The 27,985-nt window shown below is 33.2% G+C and overlaps 1 protein-coding gene across 2 annotated transcripts in view; it reads right to left on the reverse strand.

Moving 5' to 3' along the window:
- Window positions 1-27,985, reverse strand: part of SKAP2 (src kinase associated phosphoprotein 2) — a 152,799-nt gene that overhangs the window by 110,221 nt on the left and 14,593 nt on the right. For both annotated transcript variants that reach the window (XM_068549186.1, XM_068549185.1), the window contains exon 4: window positions 24,584-24,691. In XM_068549186.1, the coding sequence (XP_068405287.1) occupies window positions 24,584-24,691 (108 nt within the window). The remainder of the gene's footprint in view (window positions 1-24,583; window positions 24,692-27,985) is intronic.

Consider the following 27,985-nt stretch of genomic DNA (forward strand, 5'->3'; position numbering starts at 1 on the left):
AGGTGGATGGATAAGTAAATGAATGTTTTATATACCTACTGTGCACAGCAAGCTTAAAATTTAGTAGCTTAAAACAACAACCATTTCATTATCTCTCATAATTGTGTTACTCATGTCTTTTTATTTTCTGTATTTTTTGATGTTTTGACATCTGGGGCCTTGCTGATTCTAGACAGTGTGCCCCTCAGGGCTAGCCAATTCCTGGAGATAGTAAAGAACTCTCCAGCAGTGTGCCTTTTATATGCAATCCAACCAATCCAACCTCCTAATACCACCTCCTTTATCTAGCTCATATACTTCATCCAGGCCACTAATGATCCACCTTAATCAATTCAGGGCTATTGGACAAATAGGAATCAAGTTGATTCCTGTGTCCTTATATAATATATTCCTATTATTTTTTGAGCACTTCATATAACAAGATGTTTTAAGCTCATTTGTACCCCAGCCCTGAATCAGCCTTTTCTCTAAGAAGCCTTGGTTCTTTTTAGTGGAAAATGGTACTTAGAAACCAAGATCTAGGTGCTCAGCATGCTCATGTTACTGGTGTATCATTGCTTCTAGACTTGCAGTGGACAGAGCTGGGAAATACTGTATATAATATATCCCTATTGGACTTTGGTTAATAATAATGCATCAAAAAATAATTTGACGGCTTCCCCGGTGGCGCACTGGTTAAGAATCCGCCTGCCAATGCAGGGGACACGGGTTCGAGCCCTGGTCTGGGAAGATCCCACATGCCGCGGAGCAACTAGGCCCGTGAGCCACAGCTACTGAGCCTGCGCGTCTGGAGTCTGTGCTCCGCAACAAGAGAGGCCGCGATAGTGAGAGGCCCGCGCACCGCGATGAAGAGTGGCCCCCACTTGCCGCAACTGGAGAAAGCCCTCGCACAGAAACGAAGACCCAACACAGCCATAAATAAATAAATTAATAAATTTAAAAAAATCATAATAATAATTTGAATTGCTTTAAGATTAATAACATATAAAAAGTAAACTGTTTTAATGTCCTCCATGTTAAATCTAATAAATTTTTTTTCAATTCTCATATTCAGTGAACTCTCTGTTGCTTCTGATTGTTATTCTCTAAACTGAATCTGTCTCCTTCTTCTCTATGACACTAGGCCATACTAATTCCCCCTCTAATCATCCTTACTCTTTTGTAGCTTTTTCTTTCCTTCTCTCATTTAACAAAGACAGTTTCTTCTTCCATTTCCATTTCTTCAATGAGTTCACAATGCAACCTCAAATTTTATATAAATGTCTTCATATTTTATAACTCTATTTGTCTTCTCATCTTCTCTCTAATCTCATACCATAGTTCCAAGACTCTAAGGAACATCTTTACACGCATACACTACTAAGATTATACTACCTTTCCCATGATCTAATGATCCTTCCTAACATCCCTACTAGTTTCAATAACTGTTTATCCTTTCCAAGTTGTGTCTCCAGCAGTTAAAATAGAAATTATTGAGCACAGTAGGTGCTCCCTTAATATTTGTTGAATGACTAAATGCCAAAATTAATTTCCTTGTTATTGTACTTACAAATTGAATTCTCTATGATCCCTCCTTTTTCTATGTCAGTTACCTAGTCCATTCATCTTCCTCTATCCCATTTCTAATATTTGACATTCTGCCCTCCAAAATCAAAATGCAAAACTCAGGTCTTTCTCATCTTCGTTCTTATTTCAAGAGCCTCCCAACTGATGACTGGACCACCTTTATGTTCTTCCTACAAAGTCCACTTTTCCTTCTTCCCCCCACCCCAGTTTTACTGAGATATAACTGACATAGGTAAATTTAAGATGTACATCATAATGACTTGACATAAACATAGTGTGAAATGATTACCACAGTAAGTTTAGTTAACATCCACCACCTGTTACTAAAAAAAAAAAAAAAAAAAGGTTTTTTCCTTGTGATGAGAACTTTTGGGATCTACTCTCTTAGCAGCTTTCATATATACCATAGAGCAGTGTTAACTATAGTCATCATGTTGTATATCACATTCCCAGGACTTAATTATCTTATAACTGGAAGCATGTAGCTTTTGACCATCTTCATCCAATTCCTCCAACTTCTGATAACCACAAATCTGATCTTTTTCAATGAGCTTTTGTTTTTGTTTTTTAGATTCTGCACGTAGGTGAAATCATACAGTATTTATCTTTCTCTTTGGCTTATTTCACTTAGCATAATGTCCTCAAGGTCCATCCAAGGTTGCAAATGGCAGGATTTCCTTCTTTTTACAATTGAATAGTGTTATATATAATATATACTATATATATTTCATACATTTTTTATGCATTCATCTGTCAATGGACACTTAGGTTGTTTCCATGTCTTGGCTATTGTAAATAATGCTGCAATGAACACAGGGGTACAGATATCTCTTAGACATAGTGATTTCATTTCCTTCAGATATATACCCAGAAGTGGAATTGCTGGATCATATGGTAGTTCTATTTCTTAAATTTTTGAAGAACCTCCATACTGCTTTCCACAGTGTGGCTGCACTCATTCACATTCCCACCTACAGTGCACAAGGGTTCCCTTTGCTCCACATCCTTGCCAGTATTTGTTATTTCTTGTTTTGATGATAGCCATTCTAATAGGTGTGAGTTGATATCTTATTGTGGCTTTGATTTGCATTTCCCTAATGATTAGCAATGTTAAGCACCTCTTCATCTTCTTGTTGGCCATTAGAATATCTTTGGGAAAATATCTATTCAGGTCCTTTGCCCATTTTTAAATTGGATTATTTGGGTTTTTTGCTACTGAGTTGGTTGAGTTCTTTATATATTTCAGATATTAATCCCTTAACAGATATATGACTTGCAAATATTTTCTCCCATTCAGTAGGTTGCCTTTTCATTTTGTTGATGGTTTCCTTTGCTGTGCAGAAGCTTTTCAGTTTGATGTAGTCCAAATTGTCTTTTTTATATTTTATTGCTTGTGAACAGTCCACGTTTCATAAAAATACCAGATTATCTTCCCACACCATGATTTTTATCGTCTCTTCTGCGTGAATCTAAACAGGGTCTAGGATTTGAAGTCATCCATTGACGACTGGCTAATTCACATGGTAGTACCTTATATCTCAAGCTTTACTGAACCCCTTTTTTGCAGCCCCATCATACTCATGGATAACTCCAAACTTTTGCTCATGCTGTTGTATCTCCATATAAAGTCTACCAGCACACTGTATTTTTATATTTCTAGATCTTACAGTGTCTTTGAGTCCTGATCATGAATGCAAATATTATATTAAACTATGCTTTCACAACAAACGGTCTTAGCTATTGAGCTGACTATACACAAATTCCAGGCTAGACCCAACAGAGAGTTTTAAAAAACGTGCTTATATGAATTTGTCTTTTCACCTAAAAGTGGTATTGAAAAGAGAAACTGGTTAACTGACTTTTGGTTAAACAAAGGTTAACCATATATGTTATAGTTTATATTACATCACCATTAGCTTTTGTTCTATAGTTTCTAATGTATATGACCACAGGCTGGGACTTTGTCTTATTTTGTGTTTCCCTAACAGGATAAACATTAATACTTATTAGCAACCTTATGTATTCTGGACACATTTTCCTTGAAATAGTCACATATTCTAAGTTTTCTTTTATTTTTCTTAATTTATCTCAAAATTTTGTTACTTAGAATCTATACTATAAAATAATAAAATAAAATGTCTACTATAAAAGTACAATTTTATATACAATTATATAATACTCTACCCTGATTAAAACACTATTAACTATAAAATAAAATCCATTCATTAAAAGGAAGATGATGTTAGATATCAGAAAAAGAGATTTAGTTACTGAAGTAACAAAAGAACATCCTTATAAAGGAATCTCACTGTAAGGTAGCCCCATTGTATAGGCCCCTAAACATGCATTATCACAAGATACCAGTTTACTATTTTTGAAGGAGAAATTATAATGCCATTTTAGAAAAACAAATCAACCCACAATTAGGTGTTTATTGTCTTACCCATTTTTAAAATATTTTATACTGACCAGTTTCTCCCAGTGCACTGAATATCATGAAGTTGCCATCACCTGTTCCCCAGGCATTTTGTACTTTTGATATACAAACTGATTTCACTATTAATCTAAGCAAAATTATGTTAAGAAAAGAAATTTTCCATGGAGAAAATAAAAATTATCTACTTCATCCTACTAGTTTTAGAATAGTCCACTGTATAGATTGCCACTATTCCCTTCTTTAAGAAAAACAATAAATGGTGATTATAGCTTTAAAATGAAATTTATTTTACTAATATCTATGTCAACTAATATGTTTTCATACCTATCCTTCCAAAAGGATTCCATCAAAAAAAAACCAACATATGATTCCTATCACTTTAGAATTCTCTCACATAACTGAAAAAAAATTTTTTTCTAAAGCAGATAAAGAAAAGACTCTTAAATGATTCAAATTTTACAGTTGTTAATACTAACAGACTCCTTACAGAAAATATAGATGTGGTGTGAGGAGATCACACTTCACTAACTGGAGTCAGGAGGCTAAAGTTTGGGATCGGGTGTTAGGGAGGCAGATGACATTGTACTAGGAACACAAACACTGAAGTCAGAGAGATTCTGGTGTGAATTCTCGTATTCCCACTTCTTAGCAATGTGATCATCCTAAATTTCAGTTTCTTTATCAGCAAAATGGGTATAATACTTCCTACACCAGGATGTTATGAGGATTCAAAATAAAACATGGAAACACCCAGCACAGTGCCTGGTACATAAAAATCCAATAAACAGTGCTAGTAGTAGTGATGAGATAATGACCTTGAGAAGCCAACTAAGCATTCTAAGTCTTAAGTGTTCACCTGCAAGATGAGGAAGTAGCATACTCAATGACTTTCTAAGTCCCTTACAGAACTAAAAAGACTATATAATTCCCATGGTTAAAAATCAACAAACATGAATTCGACTTCTTCAAACCATCTAGACCTTAGATGCGCCATTAAATTAGGAAAACAATAATTCTTTAAAGTATTTTCAGATTTATAAAGAAAATTCACATAGATTATCTCATTTGGGCCTCAAATAACTCCACGGGCCTCAAATAACCCCATGATATTATTATCCTTATGTCAATCTAACTACAAAATGAACTTTAAAGAAGCCAAGTGGTTTGGTCAGGTCACGAAGCTAGTATCAGAGATTTCATCTCCTGTTTGTCAGCATCCAAAGCAAATGTTCCTAAACACTACTAGCCTGCAGGACAGGTATTAGTGCCCCACGAGAGAAAGATCATAGGCTTTGGAGGAAATAAAGACCTAAATTTCCTCCTCAGCTTCACCACTACTTGCTTTGTGGCATTGGACAAATCACCTCATCTCTCTGGACCATAGCTTCTTCAATAATAAAACAATAATTCACCATGCATGCCACTGAAATTTATTCTGATACATTTCTCTAGAGATTTTACCTTAAAGATCTAAGGAAGCCACATGAGTACTAAAATTTCTGATGCACAGATAATAAAATCCCATCATTTTCCTCAACCCCACCAAATTGCTCCTTCCTTACTCCTATATCCTCCTTACCTAAAGAAGAGCACCAGAAACCTCTCGTCGTCCCTGTTTATCTTCTTCCCCAACAAATGAACCTATGTGTAAAAACTGAAGTCCAGAAAGATATAACTTTGTACTTCTTATATTTGCAAGGAGATGGAGGGAAGAACCTAGTTAATAATAAAATAGATGCCCCCATCTGCAGGTGACAATTGTTATAAAGTCCCACTAAGAAAACTAACTTTTACTATGTACCCCCAAATGAGAAATCGTTAATAGGGGAAAGGACACTTGGCAATAAATGCCACCTAATTATATAGACTAATAAATACAAGTGATTTTAATGTAGTAGATGAGAGTTTTAAAATCCCATTTTTGCAACTAGTATTTGCAAGAGAGTTTAGTAATTTAAAGAACATTTTACTTATTACATCAAAGTCCTATAATTTACCTTATAAATAAAATGTTCATAAAAGCTATAATCTTAATTCATATAACTCACATCCTAACTTTGGCAATTTACTTGAAGGCATGTTAATTTTTAAACAATTTAAAACCATTCTTAAAAGTATTTTCCATTTCCTCCTAGAGCTCCAATTTGTTTTTGAAGAAACTGTTTCAAAGATGTTAACTGAAATTGCAAAGGGACAGCTGCTTGATACGATGGGGCATATTACTGCTTTGCAATATCAAATCACTCAACCTCACTCCTTTTCCCTTTTTTGGGCTCTAGGTTGCCACTAGAGTGGCTATTTATTAGTAAGTAAATACAGTGATGGTCATATTATGCATACTGATATGCCCTAAGGTCCTTTTATTGGGAAATGAGAGTATTTGCCCATATACACTTAATGTCTATGTTAATGTCTGCACTTGCTTTAACTTTCCCTAAATCCCAAAACACATTTCAAGATTTGTTAACTGGAATATTTCACACCACTACACTTTTTCGTTGTTCATTTTAAATTATGGAAACTCTCATATCTGTCATGAACCTTAAGAGACAAAAATAGAAAAAACATTCCTTAAGTTGGAAAAAAAAGGTAATATGGTCTAAATATAACATCACAGAATGTAATCTTATATTAATCTTAAAAATTTAACCTTATATTAATCTTACATATGCATTACCATGAATTATGTCAACAATTTATACAAAACAATTACATATATCAAAATATATAGGTTCAAATGGTTTTTGCATTTTTCCTTTAAAGCATAGTAGGTATTTTTTAATTATCAAAAAATAATGCAAGAGTAAAATTAACATTATCTATGGTCATATCACCCTTTACATCATCTTCCTTAAAATCTTGAAACTCAAGTCCTAACCATATCGTTTGAGATAATCCATAAAACCATGTTTTTTAAAAAAAGGATTTTCTGGTCCTGGTTTCCCAGGGTCATAAAACTCAGACTGGCCTCCCCAAATTTATCTTTTCTCACTTGTTTCTTAACTGCTGGGTTATAAATACCTTTGTTTATTATTAAAGACACATTTTCTTCTGCAGATTCATTCCTGTGAGAAATATGTTCCAAATTCTATATACCCACATTGTATTAGAATTTTAAATTTGACTTATTTAACTTTATATAAAGAATAGTTTTTAAATTTTACAAAGCCATTTAAAACTCTACTAACGATTTATCTTTCAACACTATTTGTTAAATTTTTCTCTAGCATTAATTCTACTTGGGAGATACAAACACTCAGAGTATGGATATATGTAATACATACACTAGGGTCAGAATTGATTTCCTATCATTGAACCTGCTGGGCAAAAAAGTAACAGTATGCAATTGTACTCATGCTGTGCAAACCTCCATGCTAATACACATATTAAAATTCTAACACATTGGGGTTTTCCATGCCTATTTATACTACGCATACATTTATTCTATACTTTTTCAAAAATGTTATGTGTAGGTGCAAAATTTTAAAATCAACAACAACAACAAAAATGGTTATCAGCTTGCCTTGTATTAGAATCTCTTTTGTCCGTCAATCAACAATAAAGTATTATTCTACCATCACAAAAGGAAAACCTTTGGAGGCAGTAGAGGACTATGGGTTGTGCAAATGTGCAGTTGCTAAGAAGCAAATATGCCTCTCTTCTAATCAAATAGCCCAGCTCAGCGATGCCGCTGGCTTGGAGCAAGAAGCAAATTCCACCAGCCACAAACTTAGAAACAGTCTTGAATTATTTGTTGCTGACCGCTGGCTGAACCCTTCCTGATGAGCACCATCACCATTAGCCACTACTCAGTGTATTCCATCAACCAATGGCAATAGCAGCATGCTACAGCTCAGGCTACAAGAAATTGATCAAACAGGGTAATGAGACTATTTCTTCACAGAGGTTATTTTAAATGAATATAAATATTTTCTTTCTACATAATTTGCCACAGAAAGGTCACTGAACTCCCTGTGATTCCAAAGAAAAATGCTTTACTGTCCCCCTTTACATATTTAAGTTAAGATAAAGCCAACAAACAATTCAGGGCATTTTTTGATATTAGGGGCAAATTCTAACGAGCTGGCATTTGTGACAACAGATTAGCTGTAATATTTTAGCTTCACATTAACTTACAGCTAAAAACTGATCAAATAATGCTACTCTATAAAGATAAAACTGATCATGATTTACCAATTAAAAACATTTATATGAGTACATTTCTGTTTGAAGAAAGCACAATTAATCTCTAACGTAGGTGATAGTGAGAACATGAATCATATATATGCCTTCTTAGCTGAAGTTATTAAAATTTGATATAATTGTTGTAAATTATTTAGTGAAGCATTCATTTTTCTATAGCCCACCTCCTCCTGCTAGACAGTAGAATAAGATGCATGCTAACTATCCCAGTTAGCACATGAATCATTTCACTGACAACTGATTTAGTTCTTCTTACAGAGTGACATTTATTGCTCCTTTTCGCTATATACTTTAAACTAAAACAATTATAAACAACTGGATTTAACATCACAACATGACCAAATTGCAGCAATTTAGCTGTATATTTTATCTAACATAAAATGAAAATGTTTTGCAAGGTCCAGTTTTCAGTTAGTAGACTTCCCCTATAGTGGTATTAAAATAATCCCAGCTGAATCACTATTTAAGAACTTTAAACACCCACATACCAGCAACAATAAGAATTTGAAGTAAATATTTCTAACATATCAGCATTCTGTAATTATTATAACCAACATAGATTATGTAACATCTAATTAAAAGTTTCAACTCAGTAGGAATACTTTTATATGAATGGACACCTCTAAAAACATTCTAAAAGATGTATCTTGTGTCATTAAAAATGAATGTGATCTAATATGATACAGTAAATATTTGTCAAAATGAACTGCTTTATATGCAGATTCTTTAAGAGTTTCAGTAATAATTTATTTTTGTTTATGATCTTTATATCAGAAAACAAATAGGTCAGATAATTCTTTGCCTTCATCAAAAATGTCTAGTTTACTATGTAATATGAAAAAAAAAAGTTTCAGTGTATAGAACTGTGTGCTTAGGAAATTTTTTTAAATTACTGAAACTCAGATGTGCTTTTAATAACTATTTTTTAAAACTGTTTATGGATGTTATTAGGGATGACAGTAAAACCACCTCACCTACCAAAAAAAACACAAGATATACACAAATGGCCACTTTTTTAAAGAAGGGGATAAAGTATTGCTGGAGGTTAGAAGGTTATTTGTGCCACTGATAGGGATTTCTAAATATTCATTATTGGAAAATGGTGGCAGTCATAACAGGATTTTAAATACACATTCACGTAATTTTTACCCAGAGATACAAGGCTTTGAATGAAACAGAAAACCTCCACAATTAACTTTAAATTAATCTCTCTTGAAAGGGAGGGCCACTGAAGAACTAGACAGAATACAATACAGAGAGGAGAAGCTCAAGGCTTTCACACAGTATTTGTTTAGGTGCATTCTATTCTTTTCACAATAAAATTCTTCCATGCTTTAAGAAATGGCTAAAGGAGAGTCTCTAAATAAAAATCAATAATTAGTTAAAAGAAAATGAGGATCAAATAGCAAGAAGCATCCCATCAGCTGTCTAATAATATGACAAATTCAGCAGCAACCACAAAGAACCAATATAACTTCTGGTGCCAAGGAGCCAGATGGTACTGCTGGAAAAAATTAAGTCTACAGATTGGCAGTTCGACCCTGTGATTATTGCCCAAGGGAGGACAAAGTGGAAGAAGAGCGGGAGGTTCAGTATGATGGGGATAAATCAATTACCACCAACTCACCACATCCTTCCTATCATAGCCTAATAACGGATTCTAAATATCATACCAGTGAACTGTCAAAGGTTTAAATAGTCCCAATCTTAGTTGGGAATGATAAACTTATATATAGTAAAAAGTAAAAGATAATCTCAGCTTTTCATCATAGGCCCTAGCAAAGTACACCGATAACTTTATCCACAGACAACAAATACTAAAGTATTTTAGTTATAGCTTTGTTGTGAAAAATAAAGTTATTTTTTTCTATTTTTTACTTTGTGTTACATTCAACAATGACATTTGTTAAAATTCTGCATGTTTTCCAAAAAGAGAATTATGGATAGATAATGGTTACATATAATGGTCTCATGACTGAACAATTGACGTACATGTTTTATAAAAAATTATTTCCCTTATTTTTTTGGACACACACAAAGGAAGTACTTCCCACTGTGCCATCTAAAGAATGCTAAAGAAACAGTAACATCTCAAGACATGTTCAAAGTCAAATCATGATAGGGACAAGATAATACACATTGTCAACTTATGCAATTATGAGAAATTCAATATCAGTTAAGTCATACTTTTGAAATGTAAGACAGTTATACACTTAGTAACGTCTGGCAAAGCTTATGCTGATGGAGCTTTTTTGTTTTTTATTATCACCTTTCCTTGGCCTATCATCACCTATGAATATATACAGCTGCTTTGTATTACTCTAGCTTGAGTAGGTCAGAAAATTAGATAAGAAAATAAGAATATTAAAATATTAAAGATAAAAAATTAAGAGTATTGATATTTGTAAATCCTAAGAATATACAATTTTACAATATAAATATGTGTTGATTCATTTAATATATTAGCAATTACACTGATAGATGGCCTTTGGATTTAGTCTCAAAACCCAATCAGCAACAGATCAATTAGATTTCATTAATAAATAAATCCGATAAAGCAAAAATGTTTTTTGGTTAATTAGTTTGTAAGTATAAAAGCAAGGACTGAATTTACAAGGCTTCTAGAAAAGGATTAGTCAAATCGCAGGTACTCACTAATTTGATCGATGTTCACCGAAACCTTTTCTAATACATTTTCTAGCATATTGCAGAAGGCTAGGAAATGAATTGCTAACATGAGTTGCTCAATGCACTAACTGAATCCCTGTTGTGGGCACTGACAGCCACAGTGATAGAAAAATTAATCACAGAGGATATGCCCTACCTAAACTATACCTAACTCACTTTTCCTCATCTAACTAAACTTGTGTTTGTATACTTCCAATAGCTTGTTTGAAATACTGTTATAAAACTTAAAATGTACATCAGCATTTCAACTTCTTAGGACACATTCCCTCACTGTAATTTTGGGATAAATAGCTGTTAAACCTTCATATTTCTGGACTAAATAACAGACCAGCAATGTTTTTAAAGCCTCAGAGGAGAACAGCTAGTTCACAGAAGTGTCTGTATTCACACAGGTCAATAGGTTCCAGTATCCATAAAGATTCATAAAAATACATTAAAATGTATTTCAATGTTAGTCAAAAAAATGTCAACAGAAAAAAAAATGATGAGAGATACCTTATAAAAGCTCAGTGGATAGTAAAACAGAGCAGGACAAAATTTATTGGGGAAATTTTTTAAACTAAAGAAGCTACTAGTAAATAAAATCCAAATATTTTACATATAATAAAAACACTAGCTTTTATTTCATATATTTTTATCACCCAAAGGATAACTTTGCAAATACCAGTATCAGAATTCCAGTTGACATAGTTCAAGACAGCAATATTAAGACTTTAATTGTACTTAATTATGAAACATGTAGTTATATGATACAGGTTTATTTCTTTGGAAAAAATCAAATATTTAACAACCTGATTTTAAAAACAGGGAATGACTGTCACAAAAAAGAATTCATCCATTTACAAAATAGGATCCACTAGCAAGTATTCTTAAAAGTTTGGGACTTGAAGATACAAACTACCATATATAAAATAGATAAACAACAAGGCCCTACTGTATAGCACAGGGAACTATATCAGTATCTTATAATAAACTATAATGGAAAAGAAAAACAAGAAAAAATTCCAGAGAAAATATATACTAAAACAAAGTTATTCATCTCATCACCTGGTCATCTTGTGATATTGCAATAGCCAAGAGCTAACAATGGCCAAGTCCTATGTGCCAGGCACTTATCCTTACAACAATCCTATGAGATACTACAATTATCCCTATTTTTATAAACCCAGAAACTAAGGCTTAGAGAGAAAATAATTTTTCCAAAGTCAAAATGTCAAACGAGGATTGAACCCAGGTACATGTAATACCATAGTCTGTGCACTTAACCACAATACAATTTGATCCTTGATATGATGAAGTACAAATTTTATCCTCTTCAAAGCCCTTCAAAATTTAGTTTTCAGATACCAGAAGTATATCCCGTCTGCCTTAACTAATGCTTAATATTGCTTAGACTGCCAGGGCAAAACACAGTTAATAAATATGATTCCTTAATTACAAGGAGAAATATGATTAGACAGTAAAAACAAAGAGAAAAGAAAAGCCTAAGAACATTCCAGGATTCAAATGAATGCTGAAGAAAACTCAAGATAAAATGTACCCCCGTATCTATATAATCATATTAAGGAATGAAAGTAATTAATGGCTTCTAAAATTCTGTAAATTAAGATCATATGTTTAGAAGCAAAAGCAACAATTTTCCTGGTTTACCTGTGAGGAAACTTGGGGCAGATGTCTCTATTCTGAACCTCCTAATCTATCTCTTTCTACGATCTCTGGCAAGTCTTATCATTCTCATGACATTCAACATGTTTAGGCAAATAAATCAGTGATTCTCCATATCTCTAGCCCATATCTCAGACTCCCTCTTAAATTTCTTCGACTAAATTTCTCAATCCTCCTTCAAACTCAACAGACTTGATGCTTCTTGTTGCCTTTATACATGGCCTCACCTCCTTGAGAAAAGAATCGAAATGTCAGGGTTCACCTTAGGTCTCATGGTGAAATCTACTGTTGGTCCTTCCCCATATCCCCTCTGGGTACTTAGTCTCCCTTGTCCCTTGCCTCCACCGTCAAGGTGACCAACAAGCCTCTAGTCAGGTCCTTCTTACGCATGCGCTCCCCAGAAGGGTGCCCATCCCTGTCTCGTCTCTCTTCCCCACTTCAGCTCCCCTCCCACAGCAAACCAAATTTTTGTTTGTCTTCTGAGACATTCCTCACAGCTCTTATCTCTACTTGCTTAATCCATTATCTACTTGCTTTACCCATTATTACCTCTGTTAAGTATGACAACTGATGACCCAAAGTAGCAGTAAGTTGGTCCTCAACTCTCTTTCCTCTGCTCATCTTAAAAGCAGTGACATGTCTTATTAACACCCCAGTCTAACAAAATAAACTGTAAAATTTGTTGAATTAAACTTTTATTCCGTGTAGCACTCTGCCTAAAGCATACAACATTGTTACCCTCTCTCACTACTTATATTTAAAACAATCAATTCTTCACCTCCTAAAAGACACATTTTCTTTTACAAAGAAATCATATTGTAAGCATATGAGAAGTTTATGGCATACATTTATCTCAGAACATAGGTCCCAGGACACCAATACCAAAACAAGTGCTATTCAATGAAAGAAATATATGCGTATTTCTTTTTCCCCATGGTAAGACATTTTACTATTTTTTGATATTAAAATATTATTTTTTATTAACCTCCTTTGGTATTAAAAAAAAAAGTGCTGGGCATGTTCAAAATAGCGTGGCTTACAGGTGGTATGAGAAAGTGAGGAGGAGCTTTTGAAGACACTTAAACAAATTGACACCAAAGCACATCTCTGAGATGAAATTACTTTTCTGAGAGTCTTTAAATATTACACTATCTTTTTCTGCTTTTTACGCATGGAAAATAACTAGACGGTATCCAAATTACATTAACATTTTCTCTAGATATTCCAGATGAAAAGCTTCGAGGCAGCATCTTTGCTTCAATGACAGCCAAACTTGGAGACTGCTCTCAGAACTTTCATATAAAATATAATTAAATATCTAATTATGACATTGGAACTTGAAAGTATATCAAGAAAAATGGAATTAGAATCCCTAAAATTTCCTCAATAGTGAAAATAGACCTAATAAGTAAATTAAAACATGACTGTGACTATGGATGAAGATATAGAGAAAGATATAAGATGTAAGAAAGATATAAGACTTCCAAAAAAATAACCAAAAATCAGAAGGATAGGAGATGAAGATACTAAGACTACTGTAATTAATTCTCTCTCTGACCCTAGATCAATTCTTCTAACTGTGATAAAGGACCAGTTTCCCCCCCAAGACACCACAACATCACAAATTAATACTTTGGTTAAAAATATATATACACATATAGGTATACATGTATGTATTTTATATATAATATGAATTACTAGAAAAAATAATGATCACGTATTTGGATAATGCAAGAATGTCAAAATGTTATAAACATTTCTAACTGCTTAATCTCAATTTCTGTACTTATATTGTTGCAGACCAGTAGCAAAGAGATCACAGACTCAGATCAGTCTGCAGACTACACACTGAGTAGCACTGCTTAGATAATTCACATTGCTCCCTTATGTGGCAAGACTACTAGGTTTAGCGATTGACATATAGGAAGAAAAGCAACACAAAACACACACACACACACACACACACACACACACACACACACACACACATCCTTACAAAGGAGAAGAAACAAATTCAAAGAAACAAACCAACTTCTTTCTTGAAAGCTAAAAATAGTGACCATTTTTCTGAGATGATCACCCCAGCACCCCTTAGATCCCACCACCATAACTATACACTGACAAAATCTAGCCCAAAAAAGTCAGAATATCAACGAAATAATCTACTTGTACTATATGTTCTCTGACATAATTTGTTAAAGTAAAACTGACGTGAAAGAAGAGCCATATGATTATTCATTTATATGTGTAATGCAGCAAACCTTACTGCATTAACATTTCAAAAGGCATAGATGATACTGCTAAATGAGGGGATTAATATCTTCCGCAACAACACAAAGCAAGAATTCTTTTTTAAATTATGTTAAAGGCTACAGAATTCGAGAGTTCACTGAGCTGAAAAAAGCACAACAAGAAAATTACTTTCTGCCATCTGCATAGTTTCTAAAGTATCCACTAAGCAACAATAATATTAAAGGTAGGCTAGGATATGTCCCTGTTTTAATTAGTATATTAATCTCACAATTCTTTAAAGAACTCGGTATTTTGAGAAATAACCTAGCCTCAAGTTAAGAACACCCTAAGAACTTACACCTTAAGGTGTAAAAACTTAAGTTCTTACAGAACTGGAGAAAATATTTACAAATCATATATCTCATAAGAGACTGGTAGCTAGAGTTCTCTTAGAACTTAACAATAAAAAGACAGCCCAAATGAAATATGGAAAAATGATTTGACTAGGCCTTCTCCAAAGAAGATATACAAAAGGCCAATAAGCATATGAAAAGATGATCAACATCATTAGTCATTAGAGAAACGCAAATCAAAACCACAATGAGATACCACTGAACACCCCCTAGGATGGCTAAAATAAAGACAGACAATAACAAGTGTTGAAGAGGATGTGGAGAAGTGGAAACCTTCACACATTGCTGGTGGGGACATAAAATGGTATACGGCACTTTGGAAAATAGTTTGACAATTTCTCAAAAAGTTAAACTTAGAGTTAACGTAAGACCCAGCAGTTCTATTCCAAGGTACAGTATATAGTTAGAAGAAATGAAGACATACACAAAAACTTGTACACACATGTCCACTGTGGCGTTATTAACAATAGCTAAGAAGAAGAAACAACTCAAAAAATCATCAACTGATGAATGGACAAACAAAATGTGGCATACCCATACAAGTGAAGCATTATTGGGAATGCAGTACTGCTGTGTGCTGCAACACGAATGAACCTTGAAAATGCTATGCTAAGTAAAAGAAGCCAGGCACAAAAGGCCACATATTGTGTGATTCCATTTACATGAAATGTCCAGACTAGGCAAATCTATACAGAAAGAAAGTAGATTTGTGGTTGCCTAGGCCCATGAGGTGGGGAGGGGGGCCTAGATTTGGGGAAAATGGGGAGTGACTGTTCATGGTACAGGGTTTCTTTTTTGTGGCAATGAAAATTTTCTAAAATTAATTGGGGTGATGCTTGTACAACTCTGTGAATATATTAAAAACTATTTTTTGTTGTGGTCATCCATGTACAATGCTTGGTGTCAGTCTATTTATCTCTTGTAAAAATAAAAAAAAAAAACTATTGAATTGTATACTTTAAATGGGTAAATTCTATGGTTATATTATTTACATCTCAATAAAGCTAAAAAAGAATAAGAATCGTAGACTCTACCCCCAAACTGTTGATGGACTCTATAAAATCAAAGCCATCCCCTTTAACTCATAAGTGATTTGTTCTCAAGAGCCATAATTTTAGAAGGTTTAATAAAGGAATTGCTTTAATCTTACCCCCAGTTCTGTACCAAAAAAGGAGGAAAGGGGTTAAAAGCCTGTAACTAGAAATGAAATAAAAGCATTCAACTTCTGCCTCAGTAATGTCCTACTTCTTTTGACAACTGGGGGTCCCAGTCTGCCTCTGTGCTCCTCACTAACACGTAGGCAGGCTGCCTCCAAGCAAGCCTTGCCCACTTTACTCACAATCCCCAATCAGACCTCCCATTCAAAGGAAAAGGCTTTCAGGATATAGACACGCAAAAGCAAAGGAACCCCTCACAAATTACCTACACTATGCTCATAAACAGGAATCAATAGCCAAGGCTGTCCAGACCTTTGAGGGAAACCAATAACATGAAGGAAAATATTAAATAAATGTTATAGATCTTAACAATGCAAAAATAATTTAATGAACAAATTTGGAATTTGAGTGGAAAGAGAGATGGAAGGAGAGCTGGGTGCACTAATTTCCGCATACTTAATAACAAAGAGTCAATAGCCACCATCTGAGGTTGGTGCATTACAAAATAAGAAGAACATTATTTAAGTCAAAAGCAAACACAAAAAGAACTAAAAATAAAATAATAAAAAATCGGGAGGCAGAAGTGGGAACGGAGGTGTGCAGAATCATCCATCATAGAGGGAGTCAACAGATTCTGTTCAAGGTTGATCAGACAAGAACTAGAAGTAGTGTGCCCAAAGTTACTACAGTAGCTAGAGAAGACACTGTAACAAGTGGCTGCCTCTGGGGTTAGGGCGGGGTGGAAAAGGAGGCTTTTACGTTTTATTGTATACCCTTCTGTTCATTTTTATTTTTAACCAGATGCATGTCTCTTGTAAGTAGAAAAAAACTAGTCTAATTTTTTAAGCAGCATGGCATAGAAGGATCAAAGGAGTTGAAGTCTGCTACTGCTAAGTTGGATATGATAGTCAACTTTTTGAGTCTCAGTTTCCACAACAGCAAAACAGGGAAAATGTCTCCCTCGTGGGGTAGTTCTGAGTCAACTAAAGGAAATAATGTAGATGAAAAATCTGGTTCAGTGTCAGACATATTTCTCAATAAATATTCATTAAAGATGGTTCAATCCCCTTTCCTTCCTAAGATGCTACCTCAAGCACCAGCACAGTCACTTCTAAGGAATTTGTCTCAGAGGAAGGGAGCTCTCTTCGGGTTCATGTGCCAGGCTAGCATGCCTTCCTCGAAAATCAAGTGGGTCAGTCTATGGTCTTAACCTTTGCTTTTCAACGTTTCAACTCTTAATTCACACTTTGGTGCAGTTGCAAACAGAGACACAACTGAAAACAGGAAGCTATACGTTGTGACTTCTCCAAACAAAGACCAGAGGCCCAATCCAAATATATATAGCAAGAAAGATAAGTCTGTTATGTGCCTAAATTTTATAAGATACAGTGTTCTGCAACAGCCAAAATATCTTTACCATTGGCCCAGTGCTGATACCTAAAGATCTGTGAGTGGGACTTGACCTCCCTTGGGTTAAGGTATTCCTCTATGAACATGCAAACTTTCCTAGGGGTAATTTATCAAAGCCTTTCCAATGTACTTAACTGAGAATCTGATTTGAGGAGGGAAACAGATTCAAAACTGGGACAACTACCCACAGACAGTAGTGTCGGGAAGGGGCCCTGTGCAGTGTGCTGAGGGACCACAGAAGAGTACAGGAAGTAAAGAATATTTTTTACCTACTTCAAGGGATTGCTTAGCGCCATGCTTAGTACACATCTGCACGTTCAGCCCAAGTGCAATGGCTCACCCTTCTTTTCAGCCACAAAGGCCAAGGTAATAAATACAATTAGAACAGAGCTTCTCAAACTTTAATGTGTACATAGGGATCTTGTTTAAATGCTAATTCAGATTCAGTAGGTATGGGTGGGGACAGAGATTTAGCATTTTGAACAAGCTCCCAGGTGACACTGTTGCAGTTGGTCTGCAGTCCATACTTTGGGTAGGAAGGGGCTAAAAGAATCCCTTCCTTTTCAATGCAATGTTTACTGCTATAACCCTGGCTCTTATCAACACCCTCTGAACCAAAAGCAACAGTATCTTAGCTGGGGAAGAGGCAAAATATAGTGGTTTTGAGAGCAGAGCCTGGTCCTTGGAGTCAGACAGACATGAATTCAAATTTCAGTTCTGCCACTTATATGACCTTCATTTGACCTCTCTATCCCTGAATTTCCTCCGTTGTCAAATAGTGATGATATCTACCTCACAGAGAGGCTGTCAAGATTCAGAATAATGTAGCAAGGCACTTAGCTTGCTGCCTCCACTACATGGTCTCTTTGCCTTGATTCATCCAACAATTAACTGCCAGGACAATCTCCCTCAAATATGCACTCATCACATCAGTCTATTGCTTCAGGGATCTCTTAATGACTACCAAATCAAAGGTAAACTCCTTAACTTGGTATTCAGCTCTTACTGTCCCTCATTTGCTTACCTCTAAGACCCACTGCGCTCCTTCCTATTCAACATCACCTCTGGTTATTACCTTCTCCAGGCAAATCACCTCTGTGCCACCAATAAATTTACTAATTCTGAAATGTGGACACAAGCATTTGGAGATCTAGGGAACTTCTAATCAATCACCTGGTCCAAACTCTTCATTTCACAAATCAGAAAATAAAAATCCAGAGAGGCTAAGTGACTTGACCTTGACAACAAAATGATTACCAATCAGTATGAAAACCTGGTTTTGGACCAGTAGAAACTCTAAATGTTCTTTTCAGCAGATTTTCCCACTTTCTCTCTAGCAAACTTCAGGAACCATGCAAAACTCACTTTTAAAAAAAGGCCCTCCATTTACAATTTACAATCTCTCAGAATGTAGGCATAAAGTTTATGTTTTGGTTTATTCAACATGATGCCAAAACATATGACTGACTCAGTCAACAAATAAGGGAAGAAAATCAATGATAACAATTATTTGCCTTGGTACAGACCAAATCAATTAAATATTTTAACACATACTAGTTACTATTTTCGGAATCTGCCTTGTTAGAACTTAGATTGCTGATAGGTGGCTATCTTCTCTTTCCAACTGGATTACAAGTCTCTTGAAAATAGGAATTTGTTTTCTTCATCTTTGAATTCCCCATTGCCTTGCCAAGGTACCTTGTTCCTTTCTTCATGAATTGTGTAAATAACTGCTAATTTACTGTATTAAAGATGCATTATTTTTCATAATTTGAGTTTTATTACCTTTGCAGTATTTCTTATCTAGCCCACTTTGTTATAGTCTTATTTGCCCACTTTGCTTTATAGTGATGTATTTTCCCATTCAATGGCATAAAAATTAAAAAGATGATTCTCAATGGCTATGTGTTTTTATTTTATTCATATATGCCTTTGTAATCATAAAAATATTTTACATCTGTGTATACTTTATATCTCCAATCACACAATATATATCTTGAGTATAAAAACATGTTTTCTACTTTTTATCATTTCCCCAAAGTATAACCCCTCACTTCTACCAAAGTACCTGAAGCTAGGCTATACACACACATTACAGAAGGACTAAAATAATCATTGTTCTTATACTGCTATAACACAAGCTAGCAATTGGTATATTAAAAGAACCCAAAAAAAAGTTAAAAAAGAAAAACCACACAAGCACAACAATATGTTATGTATACAAAGATATGTGTAAGTTGCAAACTAATCTAAATTCTCAGAATAAAATACAAAAATATGATTTTTATTATCAAAAACCACATGATACTATAGTTGGAAAACATTTACCCTAAATGGTAAGTAATTGAAAGAACCTTGTTTTTCCTGGTTTTAAATATTATTTCACATTCTACTGGAGCCCAGAGAAAAGTAAAACATCTATTGCTTGGCTTTTACTAGAACTGATTAGTGCTACACCTAACTTTACACACAAAAAAATCTTCCTCAAAAGTTGGTGTCTATCATAAAGCAGAAACTAACACACCATTGTAAAGCAATTATACCCAATAAAGATGTTAAAAAAAAAAAGTGTAATGTGTAAAAATTTACCCATTAAATTTATGTTTATGCACATGGATGGATTTATATCTAAGCTTGCTGTAGATGCATTATAAGAGTTCATTATTTATAGGCATCATGGAGATAATCCTTAAAGTAATCCTTTGGAATAAGCGATTTACATGTTTTATAAGTTCAAGTTTTCATATATTGGATTCCTTAACGAAAACGTATACCAAAAAAGAAAAAAAATCATCTACTATTATAAATTATGATCAAAAGAGCATAGCCTTTTTTCTTAATCCCAAACTTTAAAAATAGTTCCATAAGTAAACCAGTATTTTTTCATACAAACCTATGTTCTTGTAATGCTCACAGTTTTTAGTAACCTATATTACTTGGGAATTTTTAGTTAAGAAGATACCAGGACAATAAATGACTGTTTTATATCTTTAGCTTCATTTTAGTCTTCCTATATTCACGCCCTAGAGGTTCCAGATTCTTATCCACAAAGTGATTATGGTCTAGGACTGAATCATATTTGTAACAAATGTCTACTGTGATCCTTCAACCTATCATCGATGGGCAGAGCCAATATATGTCTTCTAGCTCACTGAATCCTTTCACCTTATCTTAGGGACTTTCCACAGTGCTATACGGTTAGATGCTTGCTTTTACAAATAATGAAAATGAATGAAAAATGATTTCAAAATAGAAAAATGGAAACCCAAATCATTATATAGTATCTAAAAGCTACCCTGCATCTACCATCTTAGTGCCTAAACAAACATTCTAACATGTATAACAAGGGATATTCTTTAAGGTTTTGAGTTTCATTATCTCTAATTTTATCTGATTACTGACATGCACCATTTCTATTAACACCTCAATATATCCAGCCATACAATAGTATAAAACTTCTAATAGTGATCTACAATAGTCTAGAAACCATTATGATTTGTTTTAAGTTTTTCAGAAAAAAATAAAAGCACAAAGCTAATAAAATGAAATTTCTATTAAACATAATTTTTATAAATATTACCAAATCACAATGAAACTAACAGCAGTCATGCAATCATTTATAAAATGTATTTTCCCTCAAAAAATAAAAACAAAAAAGTGTTTCCAAAGAGAGGCAAGAAAAAATTACAAAGTACAATATTTTTAAGCTACAAGCTTTACAAAAATCTGTCACCATCTACGTTACAATTCTAGTCATCAATAAGGTACTTTTTTTTCAATGCACTATTCAAAAATCAATTATATCAACTCTTTTGTATAGAAAAGCAGCACACCTTTCAGGCAACTAGTATTAATGAGTAGACATGACTATAGAATCTCCATCTGTTTCTCTGACAAAGCTGTGGCTACTCTAGTCGCTCATTGAAATTCCATTAATCTGGTGTACCAAGGTCCAGTGCGAAAATCAAAACTCCATCTAACCCTTTATCAGTCCACAATAACCTACAAGTGAACTCTGCCTGTTAGCATGCAGCAAGTTATGATTTTGCTATCAATCAGGCAGTTGGCCAATAAAAAAAAAAAAAAAAAAGGCTGGAAACAGCGTGTCTGGCAGGGTTTGAAGACTTTGTTTTTGTTTTCTGTTTTCATTCCCTTTCATTTTCTATAGGGTGTCTGGACCTTGTGAGATTATGCATTATTCTCCTTGGCTGTGATTTAATTGCTACCAGCAATCAAATCGAAGCATCACTGAAGTGTGCTTGAATTTCATTAGAAGATATAACTTATGCTACTTTCCTACAGTACCTAATAAACCATAAAGAAACCAAAACACATATGGCTTGAGGGAATAACTGGAAAATTAGGTAGCCATTTGGGAACTGAATGAACTTTTGAACCAGAGGAACAGAGAAAAAGAAATATTAAAGGAAAAGACAAACTTAGAATGCACACAGAGATGTGCAGGTTTGACCTTTTTAGCACCTTGAAAATTACATTAGCATTATGAAAAATACATATCATGTTTGGAGTTTATAATCCATCAAAGTTCAGATACTTTGTTAGTGCCTACCATAAGGTAAAAGTCAAAAGGACAAAACAACAATCTGATTTGACAAAAGGCCTTTTTGTGACCTGTGCTAATTTAGTTATACTTGTTAAATGCATTATCATTTTATAATTAATATATCATTAGACTAAGGTCACACAATGAAGGAAAATTTATTCAGCAAAGGAAAGAGAACACATATAACAATCAAGCTGCAGGAAGAAAAACTAATATCACTAGATGATATTTTAGAGTGGAAATTAAAAGTTCAAGTGGTAGTTTTAAAATTAATTTATAGTATTTTTAGAAGAAAATGTAAAATTATCAAAAACAGCATTATTTATATACCAAAAATGAATCATACTAAAAGTTAAATTTTCAATCTAAGAATTGCTTACATAAACATTGATGAAAATGCAATATTTAACAAAAATTTAAATGTTACACATAAATATAATTTATTAAATAATATTCAAATATTGATAATGTTTTAGCAATAAATCTTTTTCATGCTATTAATGTATTTTCTTTATATTTGGTTATGAAAACAAACATATAATAAATTATTTACTCATAAGAAAAAAACAATAATCCTGTAAATGATTATTTACAGGATTATTTACATGAAATACAATAGCAATTCACTTTTCCTAACAAATCACTGGCTCTCACATATATTTAATTGTTGGATTTCTTAGGTTGTAATTTTTTCAAGACGGCACATAATGCTTCCTGGTACATCAAAATATCTATGCTATTTTGAGAAATCCTGAGCATATATATTCTATGAATATATTCTGTATGTGTATGTATCCATATCTGTATATTATAATGAGTATAAGGACTCTCTATATATGTATACATACAAACATACTCATTTCTATCTACCAGTGTTTTCCAGAGAAGCAAAACAAACCATTGTAATGTGTCTGAAAAATAGTTCAACTCAAATAATAATTCATTGTTTTGCCTGAAAATATTACTTCATCGATTATAGAACATTTTCTAGTAGAAATGCTTTTGAAGATCAGGTTAGAAAGGGTAATGCTCTGTTTCAGATAATAAGTGTGACTGAAGAAAAATGTGCATCTTTTTAAAAAAATAGAGAATATAAGAGAAAGAAATTCTTTCCTTTTAAAAATAGATATTAAATGTTTGCCAAAATGTAAAATTCGACATAAAATGGATATGATTATTGTTGCTACATACTGTACAGAGTTCTGAATATAAAAAAAAGATTGTGTTGTTCTGAATCAGTGGTTAGAATGTTTATCACTTATGCATGTACTTGACTTATCCCTGTTCTGCAGTAGACATAATTTTATACCTCATAAAAGCAATTTATGTTTCCAAAGGGAATAATCTGGATAACATAAAATGTGGAGTGCTCTGTTGCAGGAAGCATATTTTCATTCAGCAATTGTATTTAGAGATGGAACTGCACAGTTTGATCATCATATAGTGGCAGAAGGCATTATTCATTTCTATGTCTACGTGAAGCTTTGAGTGCCACAAATTAATATGCATGGCTAATTTATCAATACACATTCTTAATTTGTACCTATATATCACCCTTAGAGGTCTCTATGATTCAGATGCACTCAACTGGGTGGCATAACAGAGAAAGCACATTCTACACTAAAAACAAGTTTCATAACTTTGGCAAGTTTTTAAAAATTAGTAAGAGATAAATAATCAATTTTATTACCATTTCAATTAATACAAAAAACTATAATATTACTGTGTAATATAGGATATTTTTAGATGACAATCAGAAAAATGAAAATGTATTATTAAAAGAAGCATTTGATGAAAACCTGTCTCAATGAGAGAAGGCAATGTAGGAATAATTAATTTAATATTTTATGAACTCATTTTGTATGAAGTTTTCAGGAAAAAAGCGATCAAAAACCTTTTTCATTATTTATAAAATAATGAAATACAACAAGCCATTAAGCAGCACAATAAAATTAAGCAAGAATCTGATAATATCAAATTAACCAACAAACTTACTGATAATATTCATACGATGATGCAAGCACTCTCCTAAAAATTCAAGTAAAGAAAATTTCCTAGGAAAAGAAAGAACTACATACTTAGGAAAACCACTAGAGAGAGCTCTTCTGTTCCTTAAAGGTTCTGGTAAAGGTAAGTTAACTGAAGCCTCTGTGTTTATCTGCTTTCTGACAAGACCACCACCTTTACACATTGCACTGTTTTGTGTTAGAGTGTCAAGAGGTATATTCTATGGGAAAATGTCACATACCATCAGAGGGGGCCTCATCATCTTTATCATATCTTTCTGAGGCTAATGAAATAGTGTCTGGAGGCCCAGCAAAAGGGTCATCATATTCTTCTCCATCTTCTATATCACCTATAAAAGAATCAGAGAAAAAAAGAATGGATATATATATATACATATATGTATACCTGAACCACTTTGCTGTACACCTGAAACTAACACAACATTGTAAATCAACTAGGCCCCAATATAAAGTAAAAATTAAATTTAAAAATATTATAAAAAAACAAAAACTAATCAGAGAAAAGCCTTTTATAATTTAGCCATCTTTAAAAGTGTTACTTTATCAAAGAGGTAAATTTTACTATTAAATTTGGTCACTTTCATGGAAAACCAAAGAAAAATTTTTGAACTAGATAAAAACAGATCCTATTTTAATGTATATTCGCTGTAATTTAGCTAAAGTAAGTTTTTGAAAGTCAGTACACAACTGCTTCTTTCTGTTACAAAAGGATACAAGTTCCAAAATTATGATGGTCTCTACAAAGATGAATTCAAAAAAGTGGAAGCAGGTTAAAACATAGTGTGTAACGAAAACAAACAAAACCAAAATAACAATAACAGCAACCAAAAAAAGCAAGGAAAGCACAACAGAGAAAATAATTCAAGTTAATTCCATTTACCTACTCAATAATTGGAAAAATGATGATGAGAAATTGATAATTCAAAGCCATATGAACATTTTATGTTTTCATTAAAAATCACAGGATTACATTAGAATAGATTAAAAATACTCAGTTGTGCTTTCAAGAGCAGGAATCTTGTGGAAAAACTGCTTTAAAACTCATATAAACCTTTTAAATTCAAGCAAGGTGATTTATAAACTAGACACTTTCGATTTTGCATTCAGTAATATGTTACTTTATTTTTTCTTGTGTTCTGGCTAGTTTTCTAGATGATTTCCAAATCTTAGGCTGATTGGTTGGTTTGAAGTCATTTAATCCCCACAATAAAATCTTGTGGTTTGGGTTTTTTCCATATACTCATTTAGAATAATTTTTTAAAAGAGTGAATCAAACATTTGCTATATCCCAGTTATATCTAAGCACTCATTCTTCATCCATATTCAACAACAAGGAAAAAGGTATGCTTAATACCATATAAATGATCTGTTAACAATTCAAGTTACTTGTTAAAAATTCAAGAGAAAACCAGCCACCTCAGGTATTACCTAAAAATCATAGTGAAAAATCTCCATAGGAATCCTAGAGTGCCTATAGTATTACTTTTAGATCATAGTTGCTGGGCAGATCCAGATTAAAGCTACCTGGCTCTCCAAAAGGATATCTGTATCCTCTGACATGCATCTGATGGGTTGCACCCTACTTTCACCATATTTTTGGTAGAGGAAAGAGCCTCTTTCAAAATAATAAAAATCAATATTCATATCTACTTTTTAAAATTTTGATATTTTACAAGCATTCATCATCCCTACCCTGAAAGTAAAGATATCTCCCATCAAGACAATAAGAGCAGAATATAGAGATGACTATCTTATTGTCCTTAGTGATTATACCATTATGTGTACCATATATGGTGATGTTTCTTCCCCAATTAAAATTCCAAGAAACATGTACAAATACTACTCATTCTTCGGATCTTAATTTCTCTTTCTTTCAAGATGTTCAAAGTACTTCTCAGAACATTCAGTGATCCCTTATAATATTTCTCTTAGGGAAAGAAGAGTGGTCTGATTTAAAATATGAGGTAAGAGAGAACCTCATAAAAAGTGCTAGTAAAACTATGTTTGAACATAAAATGACAGCTCATGGAATACACAGTAGTAAAGATCACAAAATTCTCAACTGCTCAAAATTGCTAGAATACCCTTATATTCTTAATAAAGTAAGAATTTTTATGTTATGAATTTTCTAAGGATATTTCAAATCATGAACTATAAATATTGCTATGAAAAAAAAAGTATTAGGACACTTCGACTACATCACCGTAACTTAGGACTTAGCATATTACACTATTAAGAATACAGAAATACAACAATAAAGCTAATGATTCTATGGAAAGGATTTTGAAAAAAAACTCTGATGCTCATGCTTAAATCTATTAAACTCTGTGTGGAAATAAACAAAAAAATTTTTTTAAGTTTTGAAAATCAGAATTAGTTTATTATCCTTTGATAATATCCATTATATATTTTTGTGTATATATCCATGTATGTACACATACACACACACACAGCAAAAACATCATTATTAAAGCTATAAATTCAATAATATTTAATATAAGTTAAGACTGTTCTATGCAAATTAGTCACTGACATGTTAAAGACCTCTGTGGTTGTTGGTTTTGTTCAAAAATAAAAGAACACTTTTTGGATTATAAAGTGAAATTGTCTTCAATTTACCATTCTAAGAACTGCAGTTCATTTCAAACGTTGGTTTTTAAAAAAAAAAAATACTGTGATATTTATGTTTATCTAAGACAAAATAAACTAAGTACTGCTACTGGCCTCATTTCTCCCCTCCCCACTCCCCTTTTAAAGCTTTCCTTGAATTTAACTCAGAAAGTAAAGAATAAGCATCTCTGTGGCATCTGTATAGGGTTATTCCCTTTTTAACTTGCATTAAGTTGAAAAAACACATCATTTTTCAAAATAGTCTTCTTCATTTTACTGTTGTTCCAGTGATGATCCACCCCTTTTCCCCCCTCCCTAATTATTTTTTTCAACTCAACAAAGAGCTGCTATATTATAAGGAGCTTTAATTGAACACAGGGGTCGCTGTTGAGCAGTGCAAAGCATTTTTTCTCCCCAGGGGCTGAGTACTTGGAACTATACCTGCAAAGACTTCGATAAATTAAAAGGAAAATGTTCAACTTGTGTTTATGTAATAGAAAACTGAACTCCAAAGCAACAATGGGCATCAGGTAAACGTATCCAATACAATTTACAGACATAATTGAAAGCATTACAGCCTAATCAGACATCTAAAAGAAAAGCATGCTCAAATGAAATGTCTACAGAATCATTAGTTGGCAGCCATTCTATTACCATCACACATAATGTCAGTGGTGCCTTGAGCCTGTGCCAATGACAACAGCATAAATTTTGCATCTCATTTCTATGGTCATAAAATTAATGATCAGTTTAAAAATACTTCTTTGTAAAAGTTATTGCGCAAAGAAAAGACATGAATGTGTCCCTGTTATGTACTCAGAAGGATAATTATGGGGTTGTTGCTCATTAATACTGTTTCTTGTTTCCCTAGAAAAGCATTTGATTTATCCCACAACTTTCAAAAGTTTAATTAATGATACAAAGTTAACAGTCTAAAAGACAATGATCCAAGACTTATTGTCCTGTAATTTCATTGGCAAGTTAAATAACACATCAAAATCAAGGCTTAATCG

Source organism: Eschrichtius robustus, chromosome 8 (genome assembly GCF_028021215.1).
Source record: "Eschrichtius robustus isolate mEscRob2 chromosome 8, mEscRob2.pri, whole genome shotgun sequence".
Classification (NCBI taxonomy): domain Eukaryota; kingdom Metazoa; phylum Chordata; class Mammalia; order Artiodactyla; family Eschrichtiidae; genus Eschrichtius; species Eschrichtius robustus.